Source organism: Sminthopsis crassicaudata, chromosome 6, assembly GCF_048593235.1.
Source record: "Sminthopsis crassicaudata isolate SCR6 chromosome 6, ASM4859323v1, whole genome shotgun sequence".
In the NCBI taxonomy this organism is placed as follows: domain Eukaryota; kingdom Metazoa; phylum Chordata; class Mammalia; order Dasyuromorphia; family Dasyuridae; genus Sminthopsis; species Sminthopsis crassicaudata.
Genome location: NC_133622.1, coordinates 181247768 through 181275342, shown reverse-complemented (window position 1 = coordinate 181275342; position 27575 = coordinate 181247768). Strand labels below are relative to the sequence as shown.

Genomic DNA, 27575 nt, shown 5'->3' with positions numbered 1-27575 from the left:
AACTTATAGTCACACAGATAAATGCATCCTGTCTATTGGTATTTTCCAGTTTGGAAAACAAATGCTTCCTTTGGGATCCATTTATGGATTTGAGGAAGATGGTTATGATGGAGTGCTGGGTCTGCAAATTTAATTACTATCCCAAAGTATGGGAAACAGAGGAGTGAAGGTCTCAGAGCAGTAATATAGGTGGTCATATCAGGATGTCTGTGCAGGAACCTGGGAACATTGGGGAAAGCTTTGCTGCTTCCTGTTGGCTGTGGGATACAGAGGCAAAGAGACCAAAGTTCTTTTCTTAGGACTTGTCTTCTGTCCTAAGACTCAGAAGTATGAATTTTGAAATAAGTAATGTGAAAGAGACAAAGAAAATGGGCAGGGGAGCATTTATAGGAAGAGAAAAAAAAACTAAATGCTCCCAGATAAAACTCTTCTTCTGGTTGTACTCTAAAAGAAAGAAACTGCACATGTTTTTAGGGGAGTATTGCTCACTGGCAGATAGCCAATCTGTTTCAATTAACTTGTAATAAAAACCATTCAGGCCTTTTGAGCCTTATAAAACGATGTGCTTTTAAGGGGAGCTGGTAACAATTCTTGGAAGGAAGGAGATTCAGACACTGAAATTCTCAGGTTATCTGGATGGCAGATAATCCAGAGATAGGAGAAGTCACCAGAAAGTAAACAAGTTCTTGTCAGGAATATAAAGACTTTAATCAAAAAATTTTGCCACCTCTCCTCAGCAAACCATCCCCTGGGGAACTAGAACTAGTATCCTTTAGGAAGTCCCCACTGAATGGGGAGATGAGTTCAATAGACAAAGAAGCCAAGGAGGAGAGAAACTGTCAGTCATACCTGCCCAATTTTTGTTTGAGCAAAAAATAAGGTGTTTATTCTGTAAACTACCTGGAGTCCCAAGGTGTTTCCTTCCCCCTTGACCCCAAGCATGGGCTTTGGGGGCCCCTGTTGGGCCCCTGTTGGCCATGAGCCCAAGAATGATCAACAGCTATCAAGACAAACTGAAAACTTTGGTCCCCACTTGGTGGGCATGGACCCAAGCACAAACTCGTCTGAAGTGGCTTCATGCTGCCCTTCAGCTCCCAGTACTCATGCCTATTCCAGAGCGATGGACTCCTCCTATGAAATACATTGTCTTTTCAATCCAGTGTCCGGGACAGGAAATCTGGGTCCTCCTTCTCCAGACCCAGTAATCTCTTCACACCCACTCTTCAGAGCATTTGCCTCCCAATAGCCCATGTAGGAGGGAGAGCAAGTGGCTCATTACTGAGAAGTGATTTGGATAAGGTCCTCAAGGGTGTGTCGGGGCAGGAATCCAGTTCGGAGCTATTGATTCTACTCCACCAGAGGCTGCGTTGGTGTTTGAGGTCTATCTAGGTTGAGTCATTTTGGGAGGGACCAGGATATCCCAGCTGAGCTTTATCAGTACTGGTTCGCTAAAAGAAGAAAGACCTAGAGGCAATTCTGGGGTTAGAAAGCACCATTGAAAGCAAGTCTTTCCTCCAATCTCATCCACTAATCTTATCATGTTCAATGAGGAGACATCTAGAGCCCACCCAGGAAGATCTCTTTCCAGGTGCTTCTTGGAGAAGATTATTTGGAATGGAGAGAAGAGGAGCCTGAGATCATAGTGCTAGAAGGCTCACACAGATGTGTCTGGGACCACTTTTTTTCAAATCACATTGACAAAATAAAGTTTGGGATCACTGGAAAGCAAATATAACTTACTTTCAGGATTCCCCGCGGGCATTAATTCTGCCTCCTGAGCCCCCACTAGTGTGTTCCCTCCCATTTAGTTTCTGGAGCAAAGTATTTAGTAAGATGATAGAGTAAAAATAATAGGAAATAAATATTTATGGTGTTACCATATGTTTAACATAGATTGGATTACATGCCATCCATGGGAGGCGGTGAGAGAAAGGAGGAAATTGGAACATAATGTTTTGCAAGGGTCAACGTTGAAAAAATTATCCTTGCATATCATTTGAAAATAGAAAACTTCAATAAAAAATCTAAAATAAAAAGAATTAAATAAATGAGTGAATAAATATGTATAGTGCTCCTACTATGGGCTCGGCATTGTGGTTAGCCCTTTACAAATATTATCGCATTTAATGCTCACCACAGCCCTGCAAGGTAAGTGCTCATTTGATAGCTGAGTAAGGGACCTGAGCATGTTCATACAGCTAAGAATGAATCTGAAGCTAGATTTGAACTTAGGTTTCCTAAATCAGGACTTTCTGACTTGGGCAGCTAAATGGAAGCAGCAAAGAGAACCCTGGCTTATAATCGGTAAAAACCACCTTAATGCTTCGAATCTAGCCTCAGACACTAAGTGACTGGGCAAGTTATTAAAGCTGGAGAAGGAAATGGCTAACCACTTCAGTATCTTTTGTTAAGAAAACCCAATGGAATCACAAGAGCTAAAATGATTGAACTGAAATGACTGAACAATAACTTTATAGAAGTAGTTGGAGGATTAAGTGAGATAATAAATATAAATAAAGTCTTTATAAATCTTTAAGTGCTATATAAATGTAAGCTATTCCAGTGCTTCCACCACTGATGGCTACTATTAGTCAATAAACATTTATTAAGTGCCTACTGCATGCCAGGAGTGAGGGGAAGCACTGCTTCAGGAAACATTTGCCTTGAAATTGGTCCATGCCCTGGTCCCTGTTTGAGGAGAACCAAGTGCCCACAGCCTCAGGACGCTGCCCCGCTGCCTCACAAAGGTCCAGATGGTCTCTTCTTTCTCAGAATCCCTTGGGAGCTTGTGCTGCCCCAGCCCTTGCTCTGAGAGCCGGTCTGGCATCAGCTGCAGGTGCCAGCCCTCCAGCCGCTGCTGACAAAGGCAGCTTGTTAGTCAATCCCTGTGTAAGAAGCAGTGTCTTCTGACCCTTATCCTGCCTCTCCTCCTCCCCTGATCCCCACATATCTCAGAGAAAAAAAAAACAAAAAACTCTGCCTTTTCACTCAAAAGAGCCATTCTCCGGGAGTTCCTTTGTGAGCCCGTGCCTGTCTCGTCGCCCCTCTCCTTTGCCTGGCAACATGGCCCCGAGCCATTGGTCACTGCAAGGCTAGTGGACTGTGTCTGACATGTGATGGCATGAGGGTGAGTGATTCCCAGGAAGCCGACAACTACAGATTTCTAGGACCATGGGACCATTGAAGGAAAAGTGGAAGGGAACTCAGGGTCACGGAAGACAAGCCCCTCATTTTACAAAGGCGGAAAATGGGTGTCTGGGGCCAAATATGAATGTGACTCTTCTCTGCAAGTCCAGTGTCCACCCTACTGAGGCGAGCTGCACGTTACCTCATTCCTACTGTTTTTCCAGTAAGATACTTAAATCCATAAATCAGTCACAGAGTAGATAACTCTGCCAGGTAAGGAAAGGGACCCCAGGCTCCTGAAGTTTAGACAGCCATGATTTAAAGCAAGAACGCTTTTCAGCTCTCCTGAGAAGCCAGAATTCTCTCACCCCAGGAGTTTATAGAGTTACTATTACTGCTAATAGTTAGTCTTGATGATTTTGGGGTGGTGGGGTCCCCCAGGACTCTGTTCTCAGCCCCTTCTCTTTCTACTCTCTTTCAAAATCCTGTCCAACCCTGACCTCCTTTTGCAGCCTCACCCCGCTGTCCAGCCATCAATTTGAGCTCCTTCTATTCCCACTTGTGGGCAGGGACCCCTCTTTTTTTTTGTCCTGGCTAGTCCCCTTCACCCAGGCTGTTGCCTCCCTGGCATTTCCCTCATCTCTTGGGCAAGTCCTGTCTACAAGGGGACAGGACAATGCTCCTTTTGGACTTTGGAGTATCACACATTCTGCCCTGTGGAGGCTATTTTTGAGAAGAAGGCCATTCCCCATTTGAAATGAGTAGAATTTTGAACAACTTTCTTGCTTGTGAAAAAGGCCAGGGAACTTCAAAAGACCAGGGGATTATCATGGCGCCTCTTGGTTGAGCCATTACTGATTTGGGCAAACAGGAGACACTGAGTATTCAAAAAAGGCTGCTTAGGGAGGTGAGTAAGTCCTGGGAAAGGGGCTCCAAAGGTGCACAGCACTAGTTTTTATCAGCTAAAAGGAGGGACTGAATTGCCACTTAGACGAGTTCTTTCTGTCAACTGTTCTACAATAGCTCACTTAATTTCAGGAAGTCGGGCTTTAATTCTTTTTGTCCGGTTTGACTAGCTAAATCATTATGCAAAAGGTATAAGGTTTAATCTTTGCTTTTTGCCACTTGCAGGTTTTTTTTAAGGATCTTTCAAAGTTCCCTGGGGTAGGTCCCATGACCTAAGGACTGGGGACTTGAGAAAAGGAGGAAAAGGGCATGAAGTTAATCAGAGTTTGTCTGACTGAGCTCTCCTTTTAAGGAAGTTGGACCTGGACTGAATCTTGTGGCTTTCCTCATTGTTCTTGTTTCACTTCTACTTCATGGGTAGAGTCAGGAAAACTCATCTTCCTGAGTTCAAATCCAATCTGACACGTACTAGCTATGTAAACCTGAATAAGTCATTTAACACTCTTTGCCTCAGTTTCTCCATCTGTAAAATGGGCTGGAGAAGGAAATGACCAAGTACTCCAGTATCTTTTCCAAGAAAAGTCCAAGTGGGGTCAGATACTACTGAACAACAACAAAACCGCTATCGTTTCCAAATATATCCCTCCCCCTCTCTACTACCCAGGGAGCTTCCCCTGCACCATTTAAATAAAAACAGCAAGTTGGTCGAATGAGCCACCCTGCCAACTGAGCCTGCCAGTACCTGTAAAGGCCCTCTTGCATGCAGTCTCACTTCTGCAAAGAGGGGAGGGAGATACATGTCTCCTCTCTCTTTTTTGATTTGATGCCGTGTGCGTCGCCCTGGTTGCAGGCCTGGGTTCTGCTTCCCTGTCACTGCATCAGTGGCACTCAGCATCCCATGCTTCTCTTCATTCTTACTATACAGAGCCAAGCTGCAATATTCCCTAGATCCAGGAACCACAACCTGCAGGGCCCCTCCCCACTGTAGCAACTCCTTCATTTTGAAGAGCAGGAAAATTAAGCCCTGACTTAAAAGTGGACTTGTCTGTGGTGACATAGAGTCAGGATTCAAAACCAGAACCTCCGACTCCAGAACCAGCCCTCCCTTATGCAAGCTATTTTTTCAGGTCTATTCTTTGTCTTCTCCCACCAACCCTTCAGAGATTTCTTCCTCTGTAATTTCCAGGTGCATTAGTCCTATTGGGCCCACCAGAGCTCTGCTTGGGCTTCTCTGGAATCCACAGAGTGTTCTGACACTTATGTCTCCAAGTCCACAAAAGCCCCCACTCTCATCCTTGGGAATTTTTCCTTCCCACAAAGAGACTACTTGGGGCTCAGAAAAGGATCATTTAGTTATCTCCCTTACAAATTGTCCTTATCCTTCTGGAAAGCTAGAATACTCAAAGAGAGATCAGGGAGCTTCCATATATGGACCTCTGAACTGTTCTAGTCTCTGTGCTGCCCTAGGATATACTCCAAACTTCCAAGAATACACATACTTGGAATTTCACACTTGACCCATACCCACACGGACTCCCACTGTCCTTTTTAACCTCTCTCACCCCAATAGTTAGTCCCTCTGAGCACAGCTCAAGCCCTTGGTCCATACTCAATGGGCCTCACATCATACCACCCAAAGACTGGTTTCTATGTCCATTCTACCATGACCGCATGTGGAGAATGCTCTGATTGGGGGTGTTTGTCTTAGTGTGCCCAGGTCTTAGAGGATGACCTTTCCTATTCACTCTTTTCTATGTATGACAACAAACCCCTGCTTCACAAGGGGCCACATGGTCTGAATTAGTCATTAAAACCTATATGTTCTCCTTAATCGGATTACCAGTAGGAAGGAAGAAGGAGGAAAAAGATTGAGGAAGGAGGAGAGAGATAAGAACATAAACAGAAGCATAAAGAGGAGCTCCATTCCCAGCCCCATGGACAATCAGAGAGGGGCCCCTAACTGTCCCAGGATCTTGGACTTGCTGTCCCTGAATGAGTCTTAAATAAGGTAAACAAAGGCACATTGATGTCTTACAGAACCAAGAGCACCAGCTTTGGGAGCCTCCTATAGAGTACAGCACCCAGTCCAGCTTCCTCACTTTAAGGGAAAGGAAACAGAGGCTGGAGTTGAAGAATCTTCCTAATTTTCAGGTCTGTCAAATCATAAGGAGATTACTCAAAATCTCCTCAGAGCCCATAGAATGAAATACAAGCATCTCAGCCTGGCATGAAGCCACCCCAGTCTTCTCTCTACCTTTTGCTTTCCTTCATCTTTCCCTTAACATTCTTCTTTCCTTCCTTCCTTCCTTCCTTCCTTCCTTCCTTCCTTCCTTCCTTCCTTCCTTTCTTTCTTTCTTTCTTTCTTTCTTTCTTTCTTTCTTTCTTTCTTTCTTTCTTTCTTTCTTTCTTTCTTTCTTTCTTTCTTTCTTTCTTTCTTTCTTTCTTTCTTTCTTTCTTTCTTTCTTTCTTTCTTTCTTTCTTTCTTTCTTTCTTTCTTTCTTTCTTTCTTTCTTTCTTTCTTTCTTTCTTTCTTTCTTTCTTTCTTTCTTTCTTTCTTTCTTGCTTGCTTGCTTGCTTGCTTCCTTCTTTCTTTCTTTCTTCCCCCTTTTCCCCAATCCCCTCCCCTAGATGGCAGGTAGTCCAATACATGTTAAATATCCTTAAGATACTTTAGATTTCAGTCTAACTCCTGTTTGTTGCTCTTGCCCCACATTCTCCTACCTCCATGCATTTGCTCAGGACATCTCCCATAACTGAAGTACAGTCTCCTTAACTTTGGCTGTAGAAATACCTTTCACTGATATTACTGGAGAGTAATATGTACAATCTCTACATGAAGTTATAAAGCAATTTGCCTATTTCTTATTCTTGTAGTCAGAGGCATGATGGAAACTGAAAGGAATTTACCTCAGCTCAACCTAAATATCAAGAAAAGAAATAGGGGATTCCCACTTAGCAGAAATTAAGCTGTTCAAAAATTTGTGCTCCAAGCCTCCTTGCTTGGCTGCCTGCAGCTTTGGGGCTGAAAGGAAGTTTGAAGCAGTGATTAGAGAATAGACCTCACAGTCAGAAAGGCCACAGTTTGAAAACTCTCATTGCCATTTATTGGTTCTGTGACCCTGGGCAAATCCCTTTACCTTTCTGTGTTGTAGGAAGTTCTCTAAGATTAGAAGTTGCTTCCGGAGAGGGAGGTTCCTCACTTGAGAATTCCTTGTTCCAAAACTGTCCTAGGTCTACCCCATCTCCCCCATGATGACCTAAAAAATTGCTTGTTCTGGCTGACTGAGACTGGCCATGGGTCTGCAACAAAAGAGCAAAAATAGTTCCCAGACATGAGTACTGTCACACAGAAATGGTAAATTTTGATGAAGAAAGTCCCAGAAGTTAAGGATGTCTCCAGCAGAGAGTAGCAACTCAATATAGAATAATTGCAGAAGGGACAGAAAATCTAGCAATTCTGTGGAGAAAGAGTGATAACAATTTGAGTGTAAAACAAAGAAACAGAGAAGCAGAGATGGGTAAAGGAGGAGAACTATTAGAATTCTAATTAAGATATTGTCCTGGGGCAGCTAGGTGGCAGTGGATAGAGCACCAACCTTGAATTCAGGAGGACCAGAGTTCAAATCTGGTCTCAGACACTTAACGCTTCCTAGCTGTGTGACCCTGGGCAAGTCACTTAACCCCAGCCTCAGGGGGAAAAAAAAAAAAAAAAAGAAATATTTTTAGTGACAGCTATGTGCAAAGCCCATGTTCATTTCAGTGATGGAAGCAGTATATGGTCTACCCTCCAATCAAATGAGGGGGAAAGGGATTAAGAAATGAATCTTTGATTTCATTGGTGGAGGTACCTCCCAGGTGAGGGAATTTCCCCCTACCCTTGCAGACTGGAACCTCCTTCACAACTTGCAGCCTTAGAAAGTTGTATGGGGAAAATGAAAGGAGAAGTGACTTACCTAGAATCATATAGCCAGGAAATATCTCAGGGAAATTTTTCTGATTCCAAGGTGGGCTCTCTACCCAGTTCTCTATACCCTCTACAGCAAAAGTCAGGAGTCTGTACCTTTTTCCTCACTTTCCTAATTGAATAATTATTGAAAGTAGGGAGCTATTTGTCCTTTGTTTTCGAAGAGGACTGTGATATCAGGGAGGTGATGCTATGACATGAAAGTGAATTAGATTTAAGTGAGGGAGGGCTGGGCAACGTAACCTGCCTCACTTTCCCCTCCAGAGCCCTCTGGGTCCAGTGGCCAAATACAGATCAGGATGACTGGAGATGGTCCTGGATGCAATGGGGGACCTTAGGCTTTTTAAGCTAAGGTCTTCAACAGGTCTCAGTTTGACTGAGGCTGAGTTAATTAGTGACTTAGAAAAGTTCTAGTTACAGGTAAGGCTCTAACTTAAATTGGGAGTGTCTTTAGTCACTCCACAGGACTGCTTAAAGGAGATAGCAAACTTCCTATCCCTAGGGGTTATTCAAGGAAAAGCTGGATGACTCTGAAATCTTCTGAGAATGACTCAGTTCTGACTTTGTTGGTTCATCGGCTCCTTCAAACCCAGAGTGTAAATAAACTTGGCAAGTCAATGCACAGAAAGTGGTGGCCAAGTTTGTTACCAAGGGACTCCATTGGAGCTAGAAGGAGCAGGAAGGTTCTGTCTTGAACTTTTCATGAGGCTTCCCATTTCTCAGACCAGGACCCAGGTCCAGAGAGGGAGGGACTTAGCACTGCAGCAGGAGTTGTATAACTCAATTCTTTCATTGTGGAAATGAGAAAACAGGAGACCTGGCCATGACCACCAGCCTCAGAGTCTGAGCTGGGAAGGCCCTTAGACCACCTGATCTATTTTGAAGATGAGGAAACTGAGGCACAGAAAAGTGACATTCACATGGGCTGGTGAGCCAGGATGCATTCAGGTGTTTCTGAAATCACTTCTGATGGCTTTTCTCCCACAGCTGCCTTTTTAGGTAAGTTTACTAAGTAGGAGATTCTGATTAACATGAAAGAGAAAATTATCAGGTGTTCCTGGGCTTTTTTAATATTCAGAGTGTTTGATTACAAGATTATATACATGTCTATAACAAAGAAAAGATAAGAGGAGAGACTGGATCATGCAATGTGCTAGGAGATTTTGGAGGAGGAAGAGATTGCTTTCAGAGATCTGGGAGTTTGGGGGAAGGTTTCATGGAGGAATCACAGAATTATAGAATCTGAACCCTGAAATAGGCCTTCTCAGCATCAAGTCCAAAGCATACACCGAAGGAATCCTTCTGCTTCCTCTCTAAGCAGCCCACTCCACCTCTCAGCAGCTCTTCCAGATAGGAAGCTTTTCCCTAGTATTAAACCTAAAACGGCCTCCGTGTGGCTCCCCCATCTTCACCTCTTGCTCCTGGTTCTGCCCTCTGGGGTCAAAACAAACAAGCCTGATCCTGGTCTTCAATACAGGGTTTCTTCCCCATTCCAGGCTTCTCTTTTCCAAGCTTGCCCTTAACTAGTTCTCATATGTCATGGACTCCAAAGCCCTTCCTCAGACTGGCTGCCCTTCTCTGAACTCTCTCCAGTTTCTCATTGTCCTTCATAAACCTCAGTGCAGAGAGCCGAAAATGATACCCCCAAAGAGGACCTTCATCTCCTGCCTCTCTAAATGCAGCCCCAGACTCAGGAATATTCTGTAGAAACAACTAACCCATGTCTCTGAAAGGATGCAAGAGGGAGGAAATGTAGGCCTATGCAGGGTACAAATGCCCATGCTGAAAATGTAACAATTGGCTTTTATGAACTAATTCAAGTGCGCTGGCTCTGCCGCACCCTTGCTCAGATTCCATTACTTTCTTGCCTGCCACATCACACAGCTGACTCATCTGTACTTTGTAGTCCACTCAACCCCCCAAATATTTTTCAGAACATCTGTCTAGTCATGTCTCCTCCATCTTCTGTTTGAAAAGTGGAGTTTTTATGTCTAAGGGTAAGACTTGAAATTTATCCCTATTGAATTCTTCTAACTAGATTTAACCCTATGGACTATTTAGTCCAGATCCTTTTGGGTCCCGACTCTGTTGCCCATTGTTCCAACCATCCCTTGCCATTTGATGGAAGTTAGGAATCCAATGAGCACTTCTTTCTAAATCATTGATAAAAATGCTAAATATCACAGATTTGAGCCCCCATTAACAAGTGCTCTCTACTTTGAGTCTGAGTGATCAATGAGTTCTCAACTCATCTAATTGTTTGCTGTCTGATTCATATTTCTTCATCTTCTCCACAAGAACATCATGAGAGGTTAGAATTCCAGACAAAGTCAGGAAGACTTAAGAGTCAGCTCAGGAACTTAATAGCTATATAAATCTATGCGTGGCATCTAAATTTCTGGGTCTCAGTTTCCTCATCTGTGAAATGAAGGGCTTGGACTCCATGACCTTTATTATCCCTTCCAGCTCTGAATTTATAAGTCTAAGATCTTCAAATCTAAGCAATCTCTATCTGCCACATTTCCTTCTCCTACTAATTAAGTCATCTTGTCCAAACAGGTATAACTGGTGTTTGATGAAGCCAGGATGACTGTAATCACTTCTTCTTTCCTTTCTACATATTTGCCAAACATCTTTTTAATGGCAATTTCTAGAAATTTCTTAGAAATTGCAAAGTCACTGGCCTATAGATTCTGACTCTTTCCTTTTTTGAGAATTAATCAACATTTCCTTTTCCTCCTAGTCCCGTTTTCCACAAGCTTTGAGATGTCACTGACAATGGTTCAGCTATTCCATTTTCCATTTCCTTTAGGATCTAAGAATGTACTTCTCCTGGGCCAAGATACTTGAATTTACTATGGTCGTTAGGGATTATTTTACTTAACTTGAGTATCACCTCCATGTTTTTGTTCCATCTTTTTCCTTTGCAGAATAGAAAACAAAAATGAGAATTCTCCATTTTCTCTTCCTCGTTATCAACTACCATTGTTCCATCCACTCCAATTCAAGGTCCTATCCCTTATTCAAGACTACTTTTTCCCTCAGTTTAACTAAAAAATAAAATGAGCCTTGTTTTGTTATCCTTAGATTCTCACACAAGCATCAGCTCAATCTGAGCTTTTTTTTAGTATTTCCAACACTATTTAGTGCCAGGCTCTCCTATTTGTTTTCTATTCTTGAACTTGTTTCCATCTCCTGAAGATTTATTTTACAAATCTAAGTCAAATGGGGATACACTAGAAGCCTTCCAATAAGATCAAGAGTGAAGCAATGATATCTATGATCTTCATTATCACTGAATGTTGTAATCTAGCTATGACAAGATAAGGGGTAAAAATGAAGGAATAAGATTAAGTAATGAGGAAATAAAACGATCACTCTTTGCAGGTGAAATGATGAAATATATAGAGAATCCAGGAAAATCAACTTTAAAAACTAGCTAAAACAATTAATAACTTTAGGAAAGTTGCAGGATGTTAAATAAAACCACATAAATGATCAACAGTTCTGTGTAATATTAACAAAGCCCAGCAAGAAGAGATAAAGAAATCCCATTTACAATAACTGTAAGGGATAGCAAGGTGTTACATGGGATAGATGACCAACCCTGAAATCAGGAGGACTTGAGTTCCAATCCAAACTCAGACAATTATTAACTGTGTTTCCCTGTGTGAGGGGGGCAAGTCACAACTCCAATTGCTTCAATAAATAAATAAATAAAATGATTGTAGACAGTATAATATACTTGGGAATCTTAAGAATACAATTACAAAACATTTTCACACAAATAAAGACAAATCTGAATAATTTGAGAAATATCAATATTAGTATATGAAGAATATAATTAATAGTGTAATTTTAACAAGTGTAATATACAAAAGTATATTAATATAATAATATAGCACATAACATATGTGTAGTATATATAATTTTATATACTTTATATTATATATAATAATATATTGGCAAAATGGTCAAAGGATATGAACAGGAAATTTTCAGAGAAAGAAATCTAAACTGTTGATACTCAATGAAAAAACACTCTACATCACTATTAAAACAACTCTGGAGTATCATCTCACACTCACCAGATTGACAAAGTTGTCCAAAAAAAAAAACAGAAAGAAAGAAAAGTGATAGATGCTAGAGGGGTTGAAGGGAAACGGGTACACTATGAATTGTTGGTAAAGGTATGAACTGATCCCACCATTTTGCAGAACAATTTGAAGCTATGCCCCAAAGATTATAAAACCATGTATATTTTCTAACCTAGCAAAATCACTGCAAGAACTAAAGAACTATCCTCCAAAGAGATCAAAGAAAAAGAGAAAGACCCTAAATGCACAAGTTTTTATGGTAGCTTTTTTTTTTTTTTTTTTTTTTTTGTGGTGGCAAAGAATTAGAAATTGAGACCATGCCCATAAATTGGAGAATAGTTAAACAAGTTGTAGTGTATGATTCTGATGGATATTATTGTACTGTAATAAATGATGTGGGAAACCTGGGAAACTCTGGGTTTTAAGGTTTCAGAAAAATCTGGGAAAACATATATAACTGATGCAGAATGAAGTAAGCAGAATCAAGAGAACATGGTATACAGTAACAGTAATATTATAGCAGTGATCAACTATGACTTAGCTTCTCTGATCAGTACAGTGATCCATACAATTTCAAAAGACTCACGATGAAAAAATGTTATTTACTATAGAGAAAACTGATGAACTCTGAGTACAAATTGAGACATTTCTTTTTCTTTGGAGGAGGAATATTTTTGATCAGGATGGTGCGATATGGCTAATATGAAAATAAATTTTGCATGACCTTTTCCCACATATAATAGGTATAATATTTTACTTTCTCAATGAGGTAGATGAAGGGAGACAATATGGAACTAACCATGTTTAAAATAAATATTTTTGGGTAAAAAATAATTTTCATTAAAGCTTTTTATTCACAAAGGATATGCATGGGTAACTTTTCATCATTGACCCCCTACATAACACCCTGCTGCAAATAATAATAATAATAATAATACTTTTTGAAACTAATGGTTAAAAAAATTAGAGATAAAGAAAAAAAGTCTAGGTAATTTGATGAGCTCCTTGTGTATTGACATGAGTCTCTTCAAACAAATTCAATTTATTTCTTCTCATTGGACTTATTTTCTACAGTATCTTCAGAATTTTATTCTGAAGTTGCAAGTTGAAGGAAGGAATCTTCTGCAGAGGTAACTTGTGAGTCCCTTCCAAAATGGAAGACAGCATGAGATAAGGGACCATTGTTGGAAATGATAAGACAAAAATTTGGGATGGGGAGGAATCCACTTAAGTGGGGAGTCTAAAGTATGTAAAGTGGAATAGTCAGAGATAAATCTGGAAAAGTAAGACTAGGTTTAAATAAGGGAATACCAAAATCAAAAGTTTATCTTTCTGGCTCAATAGATAGAGTGCTAGACTTGGATTCAGGAAATCCTAGGTGCAAATATGTCCTCAGATACTTACTAGTTGTGTGATCTTTGAAAAGCCATTTATCTTCTTTCTGACTCAGTTTCCTCAAATGAAAAATGGATATAATAATAGCTCCTATGGAGATTAGTAGATCAATATGTGCTAGTATTTATAAAAGTAGTTAGCATAGTGCTCAGCACATAGTAAGTTCTTGATAAAATATTTATTTCCTTTATTAGTCAAGGAGAGAATACCTGGACTTTTTTTATAATAATAACTACTGTGGAGATTAGTGGATCAATATGTGCTAGTATTTATAAAAGTAGTTAGCATAGTGCTCAGCACATAGTAAATTCTTGATAAAATATTTATTTCCTTTATTAGTCAAGGGGAGAATACCTGGACTTTTTTAAAATAGAGAAATAATATTTATTTCAATTGAAAAAATATTTGTGTCAGCCATTGGGTTAGACTTTGGGGATACAATGACAAAAAAAAAAAATGAAATAATAACCATCCTCAAGGAGTTTTCATTATATCAGAAAATAAGCATTTATATAGCACCTACTATGTGCTAGGCAGCACTTTTATTTGTTTGTTTTACAAATATTACCTCAATTTAATCTTTATAACCACCCTGGGAAGTGGTTGCTATTATTATCCAAGTTTTACAGTTGAGAAAACTCAGGGAAACAAAGGCAAACACAGCAAATAAGTGTTTGGCCAGGATTTGAATTCAGGTCTTCCTCACTCCAGTTTCAGACTTTTTTCCATTACATCATCAGCTATAAGAGTAAACAACATGGCCATAGAAAATGAAAGACAAAATGTGTACTGTCAAAATATCTTGATGCTACCATTGTCCTCTATAGTTGTGTACCAATCTTCCAGAATAAAAACAAACAGGTTTTATTTAATCTATTATTAATCTAATATTCATACCTTTTCTTTCCCCCCCTTCTTAGGTGTTATCATTATTTCCAATTTATTTTTATTTTTAATAGTATTTTTATTAAAGCTTTTTATTTTCAAAACATATATATGTTTAGATTTGAGTCTGTGTGTTCAAGGGGAGAATGTGACTGAAGATTGGGATAACTACTGAAATGTTAGTTTGTCATCTTTGTTTGTTAGTTTGTCATATTGGTGCGATATAACTATGAAAAATAAATATCACTCTATCCAAAAAAACCCAAAATATATATATGGATTTAATAGCATTTTGTTTCCAATTACATGCAAAGACAATTTTGAACATTCATTTAAAATTTTTTTCAAGTTCCTTCCCTCTCACCACCTCCCTCCCTAAAAAAGTTAGCAATTTGATACAGGATATATATGTGCAATCATGTAAAATAATTTCCATATTAATTATGTTGTGAAAGAAACAGGCCAAAAGAAAAGAATTGTGAAAATAGTATGTTTCAATCAGCATTCAGACTTTCCTCAGTTCTTTCTCTGCAGATGGCTAATTTTCTATCATAAATCCTTCAGAACTGTCTTGGATAATTGAACTAGGAGAACTAAGTCAATCATAGTCCGTTACTAAACAATGTTGCTATAACTCTATACAATGTTCTCCTGGTTCTGCTCACTTCACTTCACATCAGTTCAATCCATGGCTTTTTTAGTTTAGAGAGATGTTCAAACCTATATAGCAATCCATGCCCTTCAATGCAACTCAGGAATATTTTTAGGAATCTTGAACCAGGTAAAGGCCAGAATGTATAAAAATAGAACCAGAGCTAACACAGTATTGTTGAGTGAGCAAAAACTCTCCTCTCCCTGGGGAGAGCTGCAAAAAAGATCTTAATTCTTTCTCAATGGAGAAGGGTGAAGGACAGCATTGATCCCTTAGAAATCAAAAGTAAAACGTAATCATCACTCTTAATCCACTGCCCTAAGAAAGATTTAAGACTCATTTTTTTTCCTGGGCCTTTTCCTAGTGTATGGAAAGGGCCTTAGAGGAAATTATTGTTTCTTAAGATTTCTAGAGAAACGAAAAAAAAGTTTGTAACATGCTTCCAGAATATGAAATCATTTCTTTTTTTCTATTAAACCTTTTTAATTTTCAAAACATATGCGTGGATAATTTTTCAACATTAACCCTCTCAAAACCTTGTGTTCCAATTCCTCCCCCTTCTCTCCACCCCTTCCCCTAGAAAGCAAGTAATCCAATATATGTGAAATCCAATATATGCATACATATTTATGCAATTATCTTATGCACAAGAAAAATCAAACCAAAAAGGAAAAAAAGATGAGACAAACTAATTTCTGTTGGTAAAGAGCAGAGAGGATACTCAGTCAGATCCACTCAGATAGGCTGATTGACTTAGTGTCAGAAAGATGAGGATTCACATCTTGCCTCAAACACTAGTCATGTGATCCTGAATGAGTCACTTAACTTCTGTCTGTCTCATTTCTCCCATCTGTAAAATGGGAATAATTAACACCCCTCTCCCCCCACCCCCAAACTGGGTTGTTGTGATAATCAAATAAGGTATTATTTTTGACGTGCTTAGCACAGTGCCTGGCACATAGTAGGTGCTATGCAAATACTATCTGTTTTTGAGAGTAATGAGCATAGAAATGATAATTAAAAGCCATGGGAGTATATAGTGTCTCCAAGATACTGTGTAAAAGGAAGCAAGACTATAGCTCAAGTTGGAGCTTTGGAGCTTACAGAAATAGGAAGAAGTTGTTGATCCTGATTAAAAAGGAACAGTCAGAGAAGGGAAAGAACCAGGTCATGTATGACTCAGAGGAGAGGCTGCTTTAGGAAAAGGAAGGGGAGACCCATGTAAGAAGTCAAAAAGAACAAGCAGTCATTTTTGTTGCTGTATCTGACACTCTGTGAGATTTTCTTGGCAGAAGCACAGAAATGGTTTTGCCATTTCCTTCTCCAGATCATTTTACAGATAAGGAAATTGAGATAAACAAGTAAGTGACTTGCCCAGAGTCACACAACTAGATTGGATTTGAAGTCCCGAAGATGACTCCTAGCCTGGTGCTTTATTCACTGCAGTGCCCTACCTACTCCTAAAGAAGTCACTGGATGTGGCCTTTAAGAGATCATTTTCAATATTGGTGAGAGCAGTTTCATTTGAGTGATGAGGTCTGGCTGAAAAGTAGATCTGAGTGGAGAATGAAATCCACTTTTAGGCAGCTTTTAAGAATCTGCCTGTGAAAAGGAAGAGATATTTAGGACGGTGTAGCATCTCCTAAAGATCTCTTGAGGGCGAGTAGAACAGATCACTGTACACTGCTACAGCAAGATTATACAATGATCAATTCTGATGGATGTGGCTCTTTTCAACAATGAGATGATTCAGGCCATTTCCAATGATCTTGTGATGAAGAGAGCCATCATACACAGAGAGAGGGATGTGGGGACTGAGTATGGACCACAACATAGCATTTTTACTTTTTTTGTTGTTGTTTGCTTGTGTTTTGTTTTCTTTCTTATTTTTTTCCTTTTTTGATCCTATTTTTCCTGCACAACATGATAATTGTGGAAATATGTATAGAAGAATTAAACACGTTTAATATATATTGGATTACTTGCCATCTAGGGGAGAGAGTGAGGAAAAGAGGGGAAATTTGGAACACAAGGATTTGCAAGGGTCAATGTTGAAAAATTATCTGTGCATATGTTTTAAAAATAAAAATTAAAAAAAAAAAAGATCTTTCCAGGTCAGGATTATTTATAAGCAATGATATGCTGAATAATGACAGGGTCCATGGCTGAGACTTGGTTGGATATATAATATAATCTTTGATGTGATAAGAGGTTTAGGCTTTCAAGAGAAAAGGGCAGTGTAGAGTTCACCAAATTGGTTCACCAAAAAGTCAAGATGGAAGAGAGGATTCTTTTTTTTTTTTTTTCTGAGACAATTGGGGTTAAGTGACTTACCCAGGGTCACACAGCTAGACAGTGGCAAGTGTATGAGGCCAAATTTGAACTCAGGTCCTCCTGACTTCAGGGCTGGTGCTCTATCCACCCCTCATTTTAAAGACTGGGTCATGCTGGGGGAGCCAGACTCTCGTAAGAGTTAGTGAGTAGAAGGGGTAGAAGAGCAAAAGACTTAGAATGAAGGGAAGTCTGTTGCTTCTGGAACAGGTATTTCATTTTTAAAAACAACTTTCCTTTTTAATGATAAAAATGAGAAAACATTGAAATCTGTGGGACGAAGATATTTCTTCAGAAAAAAATGTGCATCCTAAATGTATAAAAAGAAAGTATGGAAAGATCAAGTGAAAGAAAATGTCTTACAGTAATTGTAATGCCTAATCTAAAAGTTTACAATTTTTCTTTTTTTCTTTTTTTTTTTTAAATTGAAGCTTTTTATTTTCAAAACATATGCATGGATAATTTTTCAATTATGTGATAAGAGGTTTGGGCTTTCAAGAGAAAAGGACAGTATAGAGTTCACCAAATTGGTTCACCAAAAAGTCAAGATGGAAGAGAGGATTCTTTTTTTCCCCTTGTATGAATGAATCCTTGTAAAACCTTGTGTTGCAATTTCCCTCCTTCTTTATCCCTCCCCAGATAGCACACAATCCAATATATGTTATACATGGTAGAAATATATACTAAATCCAATATATGCATACATATTTGTACAATTATCTTGCTACACAAAAAAAATCAGATCAAACAGGAAAAAAAATAAAATGCAAGCAAACAACAGCAAAAAGAATGAAAATACTATCTTGTGATTCACACTCAATTCCCACAGTTCTCTCTCTGGGTGTATATGGCTTTCTTCATCACATGATCACTGGAACTGACCAGAATCATCTCATTGTTGAAGAAAAAATTGATCATCATATAATCTTGTGGCCAGTTACAAGGATCTCCTAATTCTACTCAGTTCATATAACTTTCTCCAGGTCTCTCTAAAATCATTACAGAACAATAATATTCCATAGCATTCATATACCACAATTTATTCAGCCATTCTCCAACTGATGGGCATGCACTCAGTTTCCAGTTTCTGGAAAGGGCTGCCACAAACACGTGGACAGGTATTTCAGAGAACACAGGGGAAGGCCTGTATTGTGTTTGATTGAAACCATTCTTTGGGATGGAAAGTAGAGGCAATGGAATAAGGAATGAAGGATAGGTTGGGAATAGATATGATCCACCAGAGTTCAGAGTTTCTAGGATGTGAAAGGTGTGACCAGGAATATAAAGGCCCTACGTTGTGTGAACGGCACCCCTCCTCTTCTCAAAGGACAAAAGCACAGTATTAGAAGGGAGCTACAAGGTCAGAGGAGAGGCTACTTCACTGCTCTTCCCACTGAAGGCTGGAGATTGGGACAAAACAGAAGGAAATCCCACTCCCTGCAAACTTTCCTCTTCTTCCCTAAAAGGACAGGAGAGAAAGAGGCAGAAAGCATTAGATCAAAGGAAAGGTTGGGGAAGGAAAGTGAACAATCTGGGGAGTGGAATCCTAGAGCTTACCAACCTCAGCAACTAGAAGTTTGGAGGTGGGACAAGCTTAAAGAGGGAGAGGATGAATTCTTGACAAGACATCTGAGGGACATCACAGCAAAGTTAACCATCATGAAGTTATAGGAATGGAGCAAAAGACCTATTTGAAAGGAAAGAGAACTTAATAACTGAAGCCATGGGACTAGATTCCGTGGACAAAAAAAAAAAAAAAAAATGATGGTGGAGAGAAAGGTTATCCAGGACAGAAATTTGGGGGATGCTCACACTTGGGAGTATGGAGAAGAATCATGACTGAGGGAAGGGGGCTGAGAAGGAGCCGTCCTCCGGGAAGGCCAGAGCATTGCCCACGAGAAAGCAGAGAAGGGGCTGGTCAGTAGGAAGGGCTGAGCAGCTGTGGAGTTCAAGGATGTCAGTGCAGACTTGGAATGCCATTTCCAAGTCCAAAGGCGGTAATTAGGGAGAAGAGGAATGCTGTGATTCTGGAGAAAGGAGGAGAGAGATATGGCAACTGACTGATGACCGTGACATGGATCTGGCCATGGATGGAGTGAAGCTTCCCGGAGAGGAGGCTGCTGAGTGATGGTGGCATAGGGAGCCTACAAGGGCAGAGGTGGACTGACCCTGATCCAGTCTTTCAAAGCTGCTCCAGTACTGTAGAAGCTGGCCAACTAGGCAGCCTTTTCTCCCAATGAATGCCTGCAGGTGCCCCCAGAAAAGGGTGCTTGTGAGGGTGATCCAAGATGAAGGGGGTTAGTGTAATCCAAAGGGATCTGTGGAGGTGGGGCGAGGACACAAGAGGGGAGCAAGGTAAGGAGGCTCACTTCCCTCTGCTGGGTCTCCATCACCCAGAGAGGCTGCTCTCCAGTGCCTGGACCTGACCTTTGCAGCAATCAGAACCTTGTAACTGCCTGGCACAAGTGGTTTGGGTGCAAATCCTGCCCTAACACTGTCTATATGACGGCAAGCCGGGCTTCCCTGGGCCCCACAGCACTTGCCATTCCTCCCAGCTCTAGAACTAGTATCCTGCGCTGGACCAGCCCCCTCTCTTTCTGAGCCTCAGTTTCCCCAGCCGTAAAGGGCGGGGCTTGGCCTCCAGGGCTGGTGAGGACCCTTCAGGCCCTAGCTCTTCGAGGCCGTGACCTGGGCTCCTTCTAAAGCTCCTTTGCCCCCTTCAGCCCACCCCGCACCGGAGCTCTCCAGGCCGACCCTGACTTTCTGCGGAGCACAGCGAGGAGCGCTGCTGGCGCTGGCACAAAGTTATGGGAGATGGAGGGGGCCTGGAGCCCGACCCCGGGGCCCCGAGGGCTCAGCCTGGACTGCGGGGTGCTGGGGACCCCGGAGTAGGGACAGTCTCCGGCTGCCGGAGTGCTTCTGGATTCTCTCCCGGCTGCTGGCCGAAGGGGACTGCGGTGGGGTATGGGGGGGTCCGGAGAGGGTCCGAGGGGGGCGGGGGCGGTCCCGGCAGGATCCGAGGGGGAGGGGGCGGTCCCCTCAGGATCCGCGGGGGCGGGGCGGGGCCGGTCGGGGCGGTTCGGGGGCGGGGGCATTCGGGGGCGGGGAGGGCCCGAGGGGGGCGGGGCGGGGCGGGACGCGAGCTGGCCCGGGAGGCTGGGGCTCCGGCCGGGTGCGAGTGCACGCGGCGGCTGCGGCGGCGGCGGGGCTGCCTCCCACCGGGGCTCACACTCACACGCGGGCACACACACGCGCTCACACTCACGCGGGCACACGCGCGCCTGCGCGCCCCGGGAACAATGCCCCCGGTGTCCCGGCCGGGGGCTCTGCGGGGCTGGGGTCCCGCCTCCGCTCGGCGGGTCCCGGGATCCGGAGGTGGCGGCTGCAGGTGAGTGTCCGCGGGAGAGGGGAGCTCCGACCACAGCCAGGGAAACTGAGGCAACTGTGAACCGCTGCGGGGGGAGCTCCCCGCCTAATCCGGGAGCTAAGAAGCTTGGGGTGGGGAGGGGGGCGTTCCCAGAGTCCGGGGAGACTCTCCCATAGGCCTGCAGAAGGGCGCCAGGCTGTGGCCACTGCCGAGACCCGGGCTCCCACCCTCCGAGACCTGCGGGGGTCTGCAGCCTCAGAGGCCAGCCCCTGCATTTTACAGAGGGGGAAACTGAGGCCCAGGCAAAGGCGAAGAGAGCTAAGAGCGCGGGGCGGGTGGGTCACACACAGTTAGGGAATGTCCGAAACGGGACTTGAACCCGAGGCCCCCCCCCCCCCAGGCCCCTTGGGTCCGAGACCGATGCGTTAGCCATTGGGTCACCTTGCCTTTCCCCCTTGGCCCATCCGGGACCTCAGTTTTCCTGAGTCCCGGACCGTGTTTGAGGGGGCTCCCCTCCGCTGGGGTGCTGAGAGCCCCTTGCCTGCCCCGGAGATTTCCACCCCCAGGAGGAATGCTCACAAATCCATTCAATGAAACACAATACAACAAAATGAAAATAACGGGGAGGGACACCTCAGGGGCAGGCAGAAGGAGCCCCCCGGTAATTAGGGGAGCTGGCTCACCGGAGAAGCAGACCCCTGGCGGAGATCTGCCCTGGATGGGGAGAGGTTGGAGGGCTGGGGGTCCTGAAGACCTTGGAAGCAAAGGGGTGGAGGTGGGAAATTACCAGCAAACTCTGGCAGCTCCAGGGCAGGAGTAGGGAGGGAGTAGATTCTAGGGAAATAGCTTGAGATAAGGTCTTCTGGGAGGGGGAAGCTCACGCCCTGTATGGAACCTTTGGCACAGAGCCTTGTCAGGCTCCAGTCTGGTCAGCAGCGCTCCCTCCAGCTGGGGGGGAGCTCAGCAAGAATTTCTGGGTCTCCCCCTGCCCTTTGCTTTGTGAATGGGTCCTGGGAAGGGATGGTGTGGGGGACCAGTCAGTAACTCCCCCCCATCCCTTCCTCATCACAGCTCCTGAGCTCACCCCACTTTATACTTTGATTCCGCCCAGTTTCACAAAGGAGGAAACTTGAGGTTCAGTGTCTGGCCCCCAGTCTGGTGGCTCCTAGTCAGGAGTCCCAGGCTCCTAGAGGCCTTGCCTGCAGAGTCTCGGGGGCTGCAGACCGTGCCGAACCAGCCATGTGCTTTTAATTGCCAATATAACTTTGGTGGGTTGTTGGGTTTTTTTTCCCTGAACCCCACAGAATTGCCACAAGAGACCTTGAGGATTTTTTGTTTATTTTTGGTGTGTGAAGGGGGGGTGGGGATCCTGCAGGGTTAGATTGCAGGGGGTGTTCCGCGACATTCCTGCCTGGAGATTAGATTACCCGGGGCAGAGAAAAGCTTCTGCAGCCCCTTGGGACCATCATGACTTGACTTGTCCCTCCCCCAGCCCCGGTGGAAGGCTGTCACTTCCTCCATAACTCACCCAGGCCAGCTGGGGGGTGTGGAAATGCAGACATACATAGACTTCCCCCAGATGGGAGTGCTTTCCTGGTCAGACACCTAACCTGGCCCCGCTTGGCTTGGCCAGGGGGCTCTGGTGCTTCATTCTGGTGTGGCTTGGGTTCTGCAGGGAAATTAGTTTTTTAAACTCTAGGGTAGGGGCTGGGGAACTTGGTTGGTTGCAGCTTGTCTCTCCCTGAGGTCTTCTCCTGACGGTATCTGGATCTCTGTCCCACTGAGGGACCCCCACGGACTTCACTACTAAGAGCCCTCCTGTGGAGACCCCGATAACCTCTCAGAGGTTTGGACCTGCTGATAGAGTGGGCTCATGTTCCTCCGCAGCCTCCCTGCCTCCCTCCCACTGCAGAGGGCCTTGCATAATTCTGAGGCCTCCTCTTTCCTCAGAGGTATGGAATGTGGGCTGGCAAGGTGCCGGCCTTCACAGGTTAGCTGGAGCGGGCCGAGGGGTGAGCCGGTAACCAGGCTTCCCCAGGTGGCATCTGAGCAGCAGCCAGCCACAGCCAGAAAGGACTTGGAATCTTGTATTTTTTATGTGAGGAAACTGAGGCACCGAACTTAAGAGAGGTTGCCCAACCAGCAGATGTGTGAGATGTGAGAATATCATTGTTGTCGTGGACACCAGTGCCAGGAGAGCTGGGACTTGGGCAGAAACCCATCCTCTGAATGCCTTCCTTGGAGAGGAAGCAAGCCCGGGCTAAGTTAGGAGGGCAGCTCCTCCCGCTGTCTACTGTACGTGCCGCCTGGGTGGTGTATCAGGGCAGCAGAGGGAGGCCCTGAGAAAGAACTTTCTCTGTGCCACTGTGAAAAATCATGATAGCTAACATTTATATGGCACCTGCTATGTGCCAGGCACTGCATGAATTAAGCACTTAATGTAGCGTCTCGTTTGAGCCTTACAATAATACCAAGAAGTAAATGCTATCATTATCCCAGTTTTACATATGAGGAAATGGACAACTGGCTAAGTGACTTGCCCAGGGTTATACAGCTGGTATAGGCCAGGGCTTAAATTTTTTTAACTTGTGACCCCTTTTTGTCTGAGAAATTTTTATACTTACTGATAATAAATCATAATTTCACAACTCCCACATTTAGTTATGTGACGCCATATGTTTAACTCATTTAGGGTTTAGGCAGCATTTGAACTCAGGACTTCTTGACTTCAAGTCCAGAATTATCCGTTGCAGCGCCACCTAGCTATAGATAGAAGGAGGACAGGGTTGGCTGACCCAGGGGCTTCCTGAGAACCAAGAAGCAAAGGCAAAGTTATCAAAGACTGACCTTGTCAGTTCCCCTTACTCCCATTCATTAAACTTCAGGGGTTCCCAATCAAATACAACCTCCTGAGCTCAGCATTCAAAGCTCTTCATGACCTGCCTCCCTGCCTCCACCATTCCTGTCTTTTCCCCCTCTGATCCTCCTGTGAGCCCTAGGAACCAGGGACACTGCCCAGCCTGCTCATCTCCTGCCCCTATGCCTTTGTCTTAGCTGTCCCTGATGCCGGGAATGCCCCCTGCCTTTCCCAGTCCTCTTCAAGGCTAGGGCCTCCCTGTGAGACTATCAGCAGTTCATCTTGTCCAGAGCTCGGGACACATGGCTGGTTATAGGCGGTCTCCCCCACTGCATTGTGAGTTCGTTCAGGGCAGGGAGTCCCCCCCCATTACTATTTAATGCCTTGCCCCGCGCACAGGCTGACTTTAATCAACAATCCCATAATTGTTTTGGTACCGGTTCAGCCCAGCTGTCCAGAAGAGAGGTCTGTCCCCCCTTTCCCCCCCGGGGACCCTTGTGTTGCAAAGAGCAGTCTGGAGGCAGACGGGGCTGAGCAGGGGTCATCCCCAGGGGTTGTGGCTGGGAGTTTGCTCCCCTGCAGAGTAGGTGCCATGGAGTTGTCCCAGGCACATGGCTAGATTGGGGGCAGCAGGTGTCTTGCCAGCAGGGCTCAGTGTCTGGTGGTGGGCTGACAGAGATGGAGTTTGGAGGGACAGAAGTGGAAATTAAGGCCTGTGGTCACAAGGGGGAGACCTCAGGGACCATCTGGTCCAAGCCAGGCCCAGGGAGAGAGCAGAATTTGAACCCTTTGGCTGAGGAAATGGCTTTGGGCTTCCCTTGGTTCTCAGTCAGGTAGACGGTAGCTGTGTGAAAGGCTGCAGCAGCAGCCCCAGAGGCCACACCTTTGGGAGTCACTGACCAGGCCCCATCTGGCCTCTCTTTGCAGGGACCACATCAAGGACAGGCAGAAACCCTAGTGGGGAGCTCAGCCCAGGATGAACCCGGGGACCTCCTGCCCAAGATGCACCAGGCTGACCGTCTGACTGTGGGGCTCCCGAAGATGTCCGCCTGCAATGAATTTGTGGAGCACATTTGGAAACCAGGCTCCTGCAAGAACTGTTTCGGCTTGCAGAGTGACCACCAGCCTCAGCGGTCGTTCTCTGCGGCCCAGCCTGGGGCCCTCAGCCTTGCACTTAGGCCCAGGAGGGGCCCCCCCGAGGAGGAGGGCTGCGGCCCCACCTCCTGCACCAAGCCCACCATTGCCGTGAAGCCCACCATGATGAGCGCAGAGAGCGCTGAAGCCCGGCCCGGGATGGAGGCTGGCTCTGAGGCCCCCCAGGTGAGACATAGCATTGTAGAGCCAGGGCCTGCATCCTCCATCCAAGGAGGCTAGGCGCCAGAGATGGCTGAGAGCTAGAGCTAGGGAGGAGAGAAGCTATCTGCTCCCGCCACTCTGGAGTCAAGGACGGCCAGGCTTGCATTACACCCTGTGGCCATCTCTTCCCTTCTCTTCGGGGCCTTGATTGCCACATTTGTACAATGGGTAGGTTTGGCTTCCCCAGCTTCTGAGGGTCCCTTCCAGCTCGTGGTCCCCATGTGTCTCCTGAAGGGCTCCTATTGGTCCAGATCATTAATGCTGAAGCCCCCCACCTTGGTCGGTGGGCCTCCCCCTTTCCCATCTCTGAGTCTGGCTGGCCATTGTGGAGGGGTCTCAGCTCTACCCACTTTACACTCCCTCTCATCCCCCAATAAGAGATTGGGTTTGTGAACAGACTAACCCAACTTGTTTTTAGAACATAGGGTTAGGAATGGATCTTAGAGGTCCTCCAGCTGCCCCCCCCTACCGATTACAGATGAGAAAAAGAGACCCACAAAAGTGGAGTTCCCTTGGCCCAGCTAACACTGAAGATCCGGCTGAGTGCCTTATCAGGAAGTAAATCTCCTTGGAAGTGAACTTGGCTTGTCTCACTCCTCCATGGAGTGGAAATAAGCCAAAGGAGCCAGAGGCTACTGAGGGGCACCACAGTGCACAGAACTTGGGGCCTGGAGTCAGGAGGACTGAGTTCAAATCCAGCCTCAAAGTCAGACCCAAGTCTGGTAACTTTATTGCTGCAGTTTCTTCATCCATAAAAAAACAAGAGCAGTTCCTCACTCCCAGGGTTGTTGGTGAGAAGCAAATGAGATCATGTTTAAAGCATTTAGCACATATGCAGTAAGTGCTACATAAATGCTCTTCTCTTTTTCCCCTTCCTCCCATTCATTTTGCTCTCTGCCCCAGAAAGGGAGGAGGCAGTATGGCAAAATGGTCAGGGCATTGCTTCCAGAGTCCTGTGTCCTTGGGACCCTTCCCTTCACCTGAACCCTCAGCCAGCTTGGAATGTAGACGCACACTATCGCCCTCATTGTTTTAAATGGGTTCTTAGATTTATTTTTTTAGCAGTATTTCATTTTTCCAAAATACATGGAAATAGTTTTCAACATTCACCCTTGCAAAACCTCGGATTCCAATTTTTTCTCCCTTTCTCTTACCTTCCCAGACAGCAAGCAATCCAATATAAATTAAACATGTGCAATTTAAAAAACATATTTTTATATTTGCCATATGGCACAAGAAAAATCAGATCATAAAGAAAAAAACAAGCAACAAGCAACAGTAACAAAAAAGGTGAAAACACAATGCTTTTGATCCATATTCAGTCTCTCTGGATGTAGATGGCTCCTCTATCACAAGAGTATAAGAATTGCCTTGAGTTACCTCATTGTTCAAAAGAGCCACGTCCATCAGAGTTGATCATCGTATAGTTTTGTTGCCGTGTACAATGTTCTCTTAGTTCTGCTCATTTCACTCAGCATCAGTTGATGTAAGTCTCTCCAGGCTTTTCTGAAATCATCCTGTTGATCATTTCTTGCAGAACAATAACATTCCATAACATTCACACACTGTAACTTATTCAGCCATTCCCCAACTAATGATCATCCGCTCAGTTTCCAGTTTCTTGCCACTATGAAATGGGCTGCCACATACATTGTTGCACATGTGGGCCCCTTTCCCTCCTTTAAGATCTCTTAAGATAATAGTTGTATCGGTTCACAATTACACCAACAATATATTAGTGTCAGAGTTTTGCAGGGGTGAATGTTGAAAACTATCTTTGCATGTATTTTGAAAATAAAAAGCTATTTAAAAAATTTAAAAAACCAATGTATTAGTGTCCCAATCTATAAATCCCATATTTATTATTATCTTTTCCTGTCATCTAAGCCAATCTGAGAGGTGTAAAATGGTACCTCAGGTTTGTCTTAATTTGCATTTCTCTGATCAATAGTGATTTAGAACACCTTTTCATATGACTAGAAATAGCTTTAATTTCTTCCATGAAAGTTGTCTGTTTATATCCTTTGATCGTTTATCAGTTGGAGAATGGCTTTGAGTGAATTTTCTATATATTTTTCAGAATTCTTAGATGTGAAAATTTTTTCCCAGTTTTCTGCTTCTCTTCTAATATTGGCTGCATTGGTTTTGTTTGTACAGAAACTTAAATATAACCAAAATTAACCATTTTTCCATTTCATAATGTTCTCTGGTTCTTCTTTGGCCATGAATTTCTCCCTTCTCCACAGATCTGCTGCTCATCCTTTCTTTATCTTTTCTTTTTTTTTTTTTTTTTTTTTTTGTCTGAGGCTGGGGTTAAGTGACTTACCCAGGGTCACACAGCTAGAAAGTGTTAAGTGTCTGAGACCAGATTTGAACTCCGGTCCTCCTGAATTCAGGGCTGGTGCTCTATCCACTGCGCCACCTAGCTGCCCCCTGCTCATCCTTTCTTATGGAACAATAATAATTCCATTATATTCATGATATCACTCTTATTTGACAGAGGAACAACTGAGGCTTGGGGTGGCGGCGGTTGCCCGCTTTCATGAGGGTTGGAGACAGGGGTGGGTCTGGGGCAGACAGGGCAGGAAGGGGAGGCGTCTGGCTTCTACCTCCTAACAGTTATCTCTGACCCTTGGACT

The 27575-nt window shown here is 43.9% G+C and overlaps 1 protein-coding gene across 2 annotated transcripts in view; it reads left to right on the top strand.

The window, feature by feature from the left end:
• The window catches only part of PRAG1 (PEAK1 related, kinase-activating pseudokinase 1), a 131386-nt gene that overhangs the window by 65052 nt on the left and 38759 nt on the right, over positions 1 to 27575 (top strand). The window contains exons 1-2 of one of the 2 annotated variants that reach the window (XM_074276282.1): positions 20611 to 20744; positions 24508 to 24900. In XM_074276282.1, coding sequence (XP_074132383.1) covers positions 24583 to 24900 — 318 coding nt within the window. In that variant the 5' untranslated portion in view covers positions 20611 to 20744; positions 24508 to 24582. Of the gene's footprint in view, positions 1 to 20610; positions 20745 to 24507; positions 24901 to 27575 lie in introns of those variants that run through there. The other variant, XM_074276283.1, reaches the window with a different exon arrangement.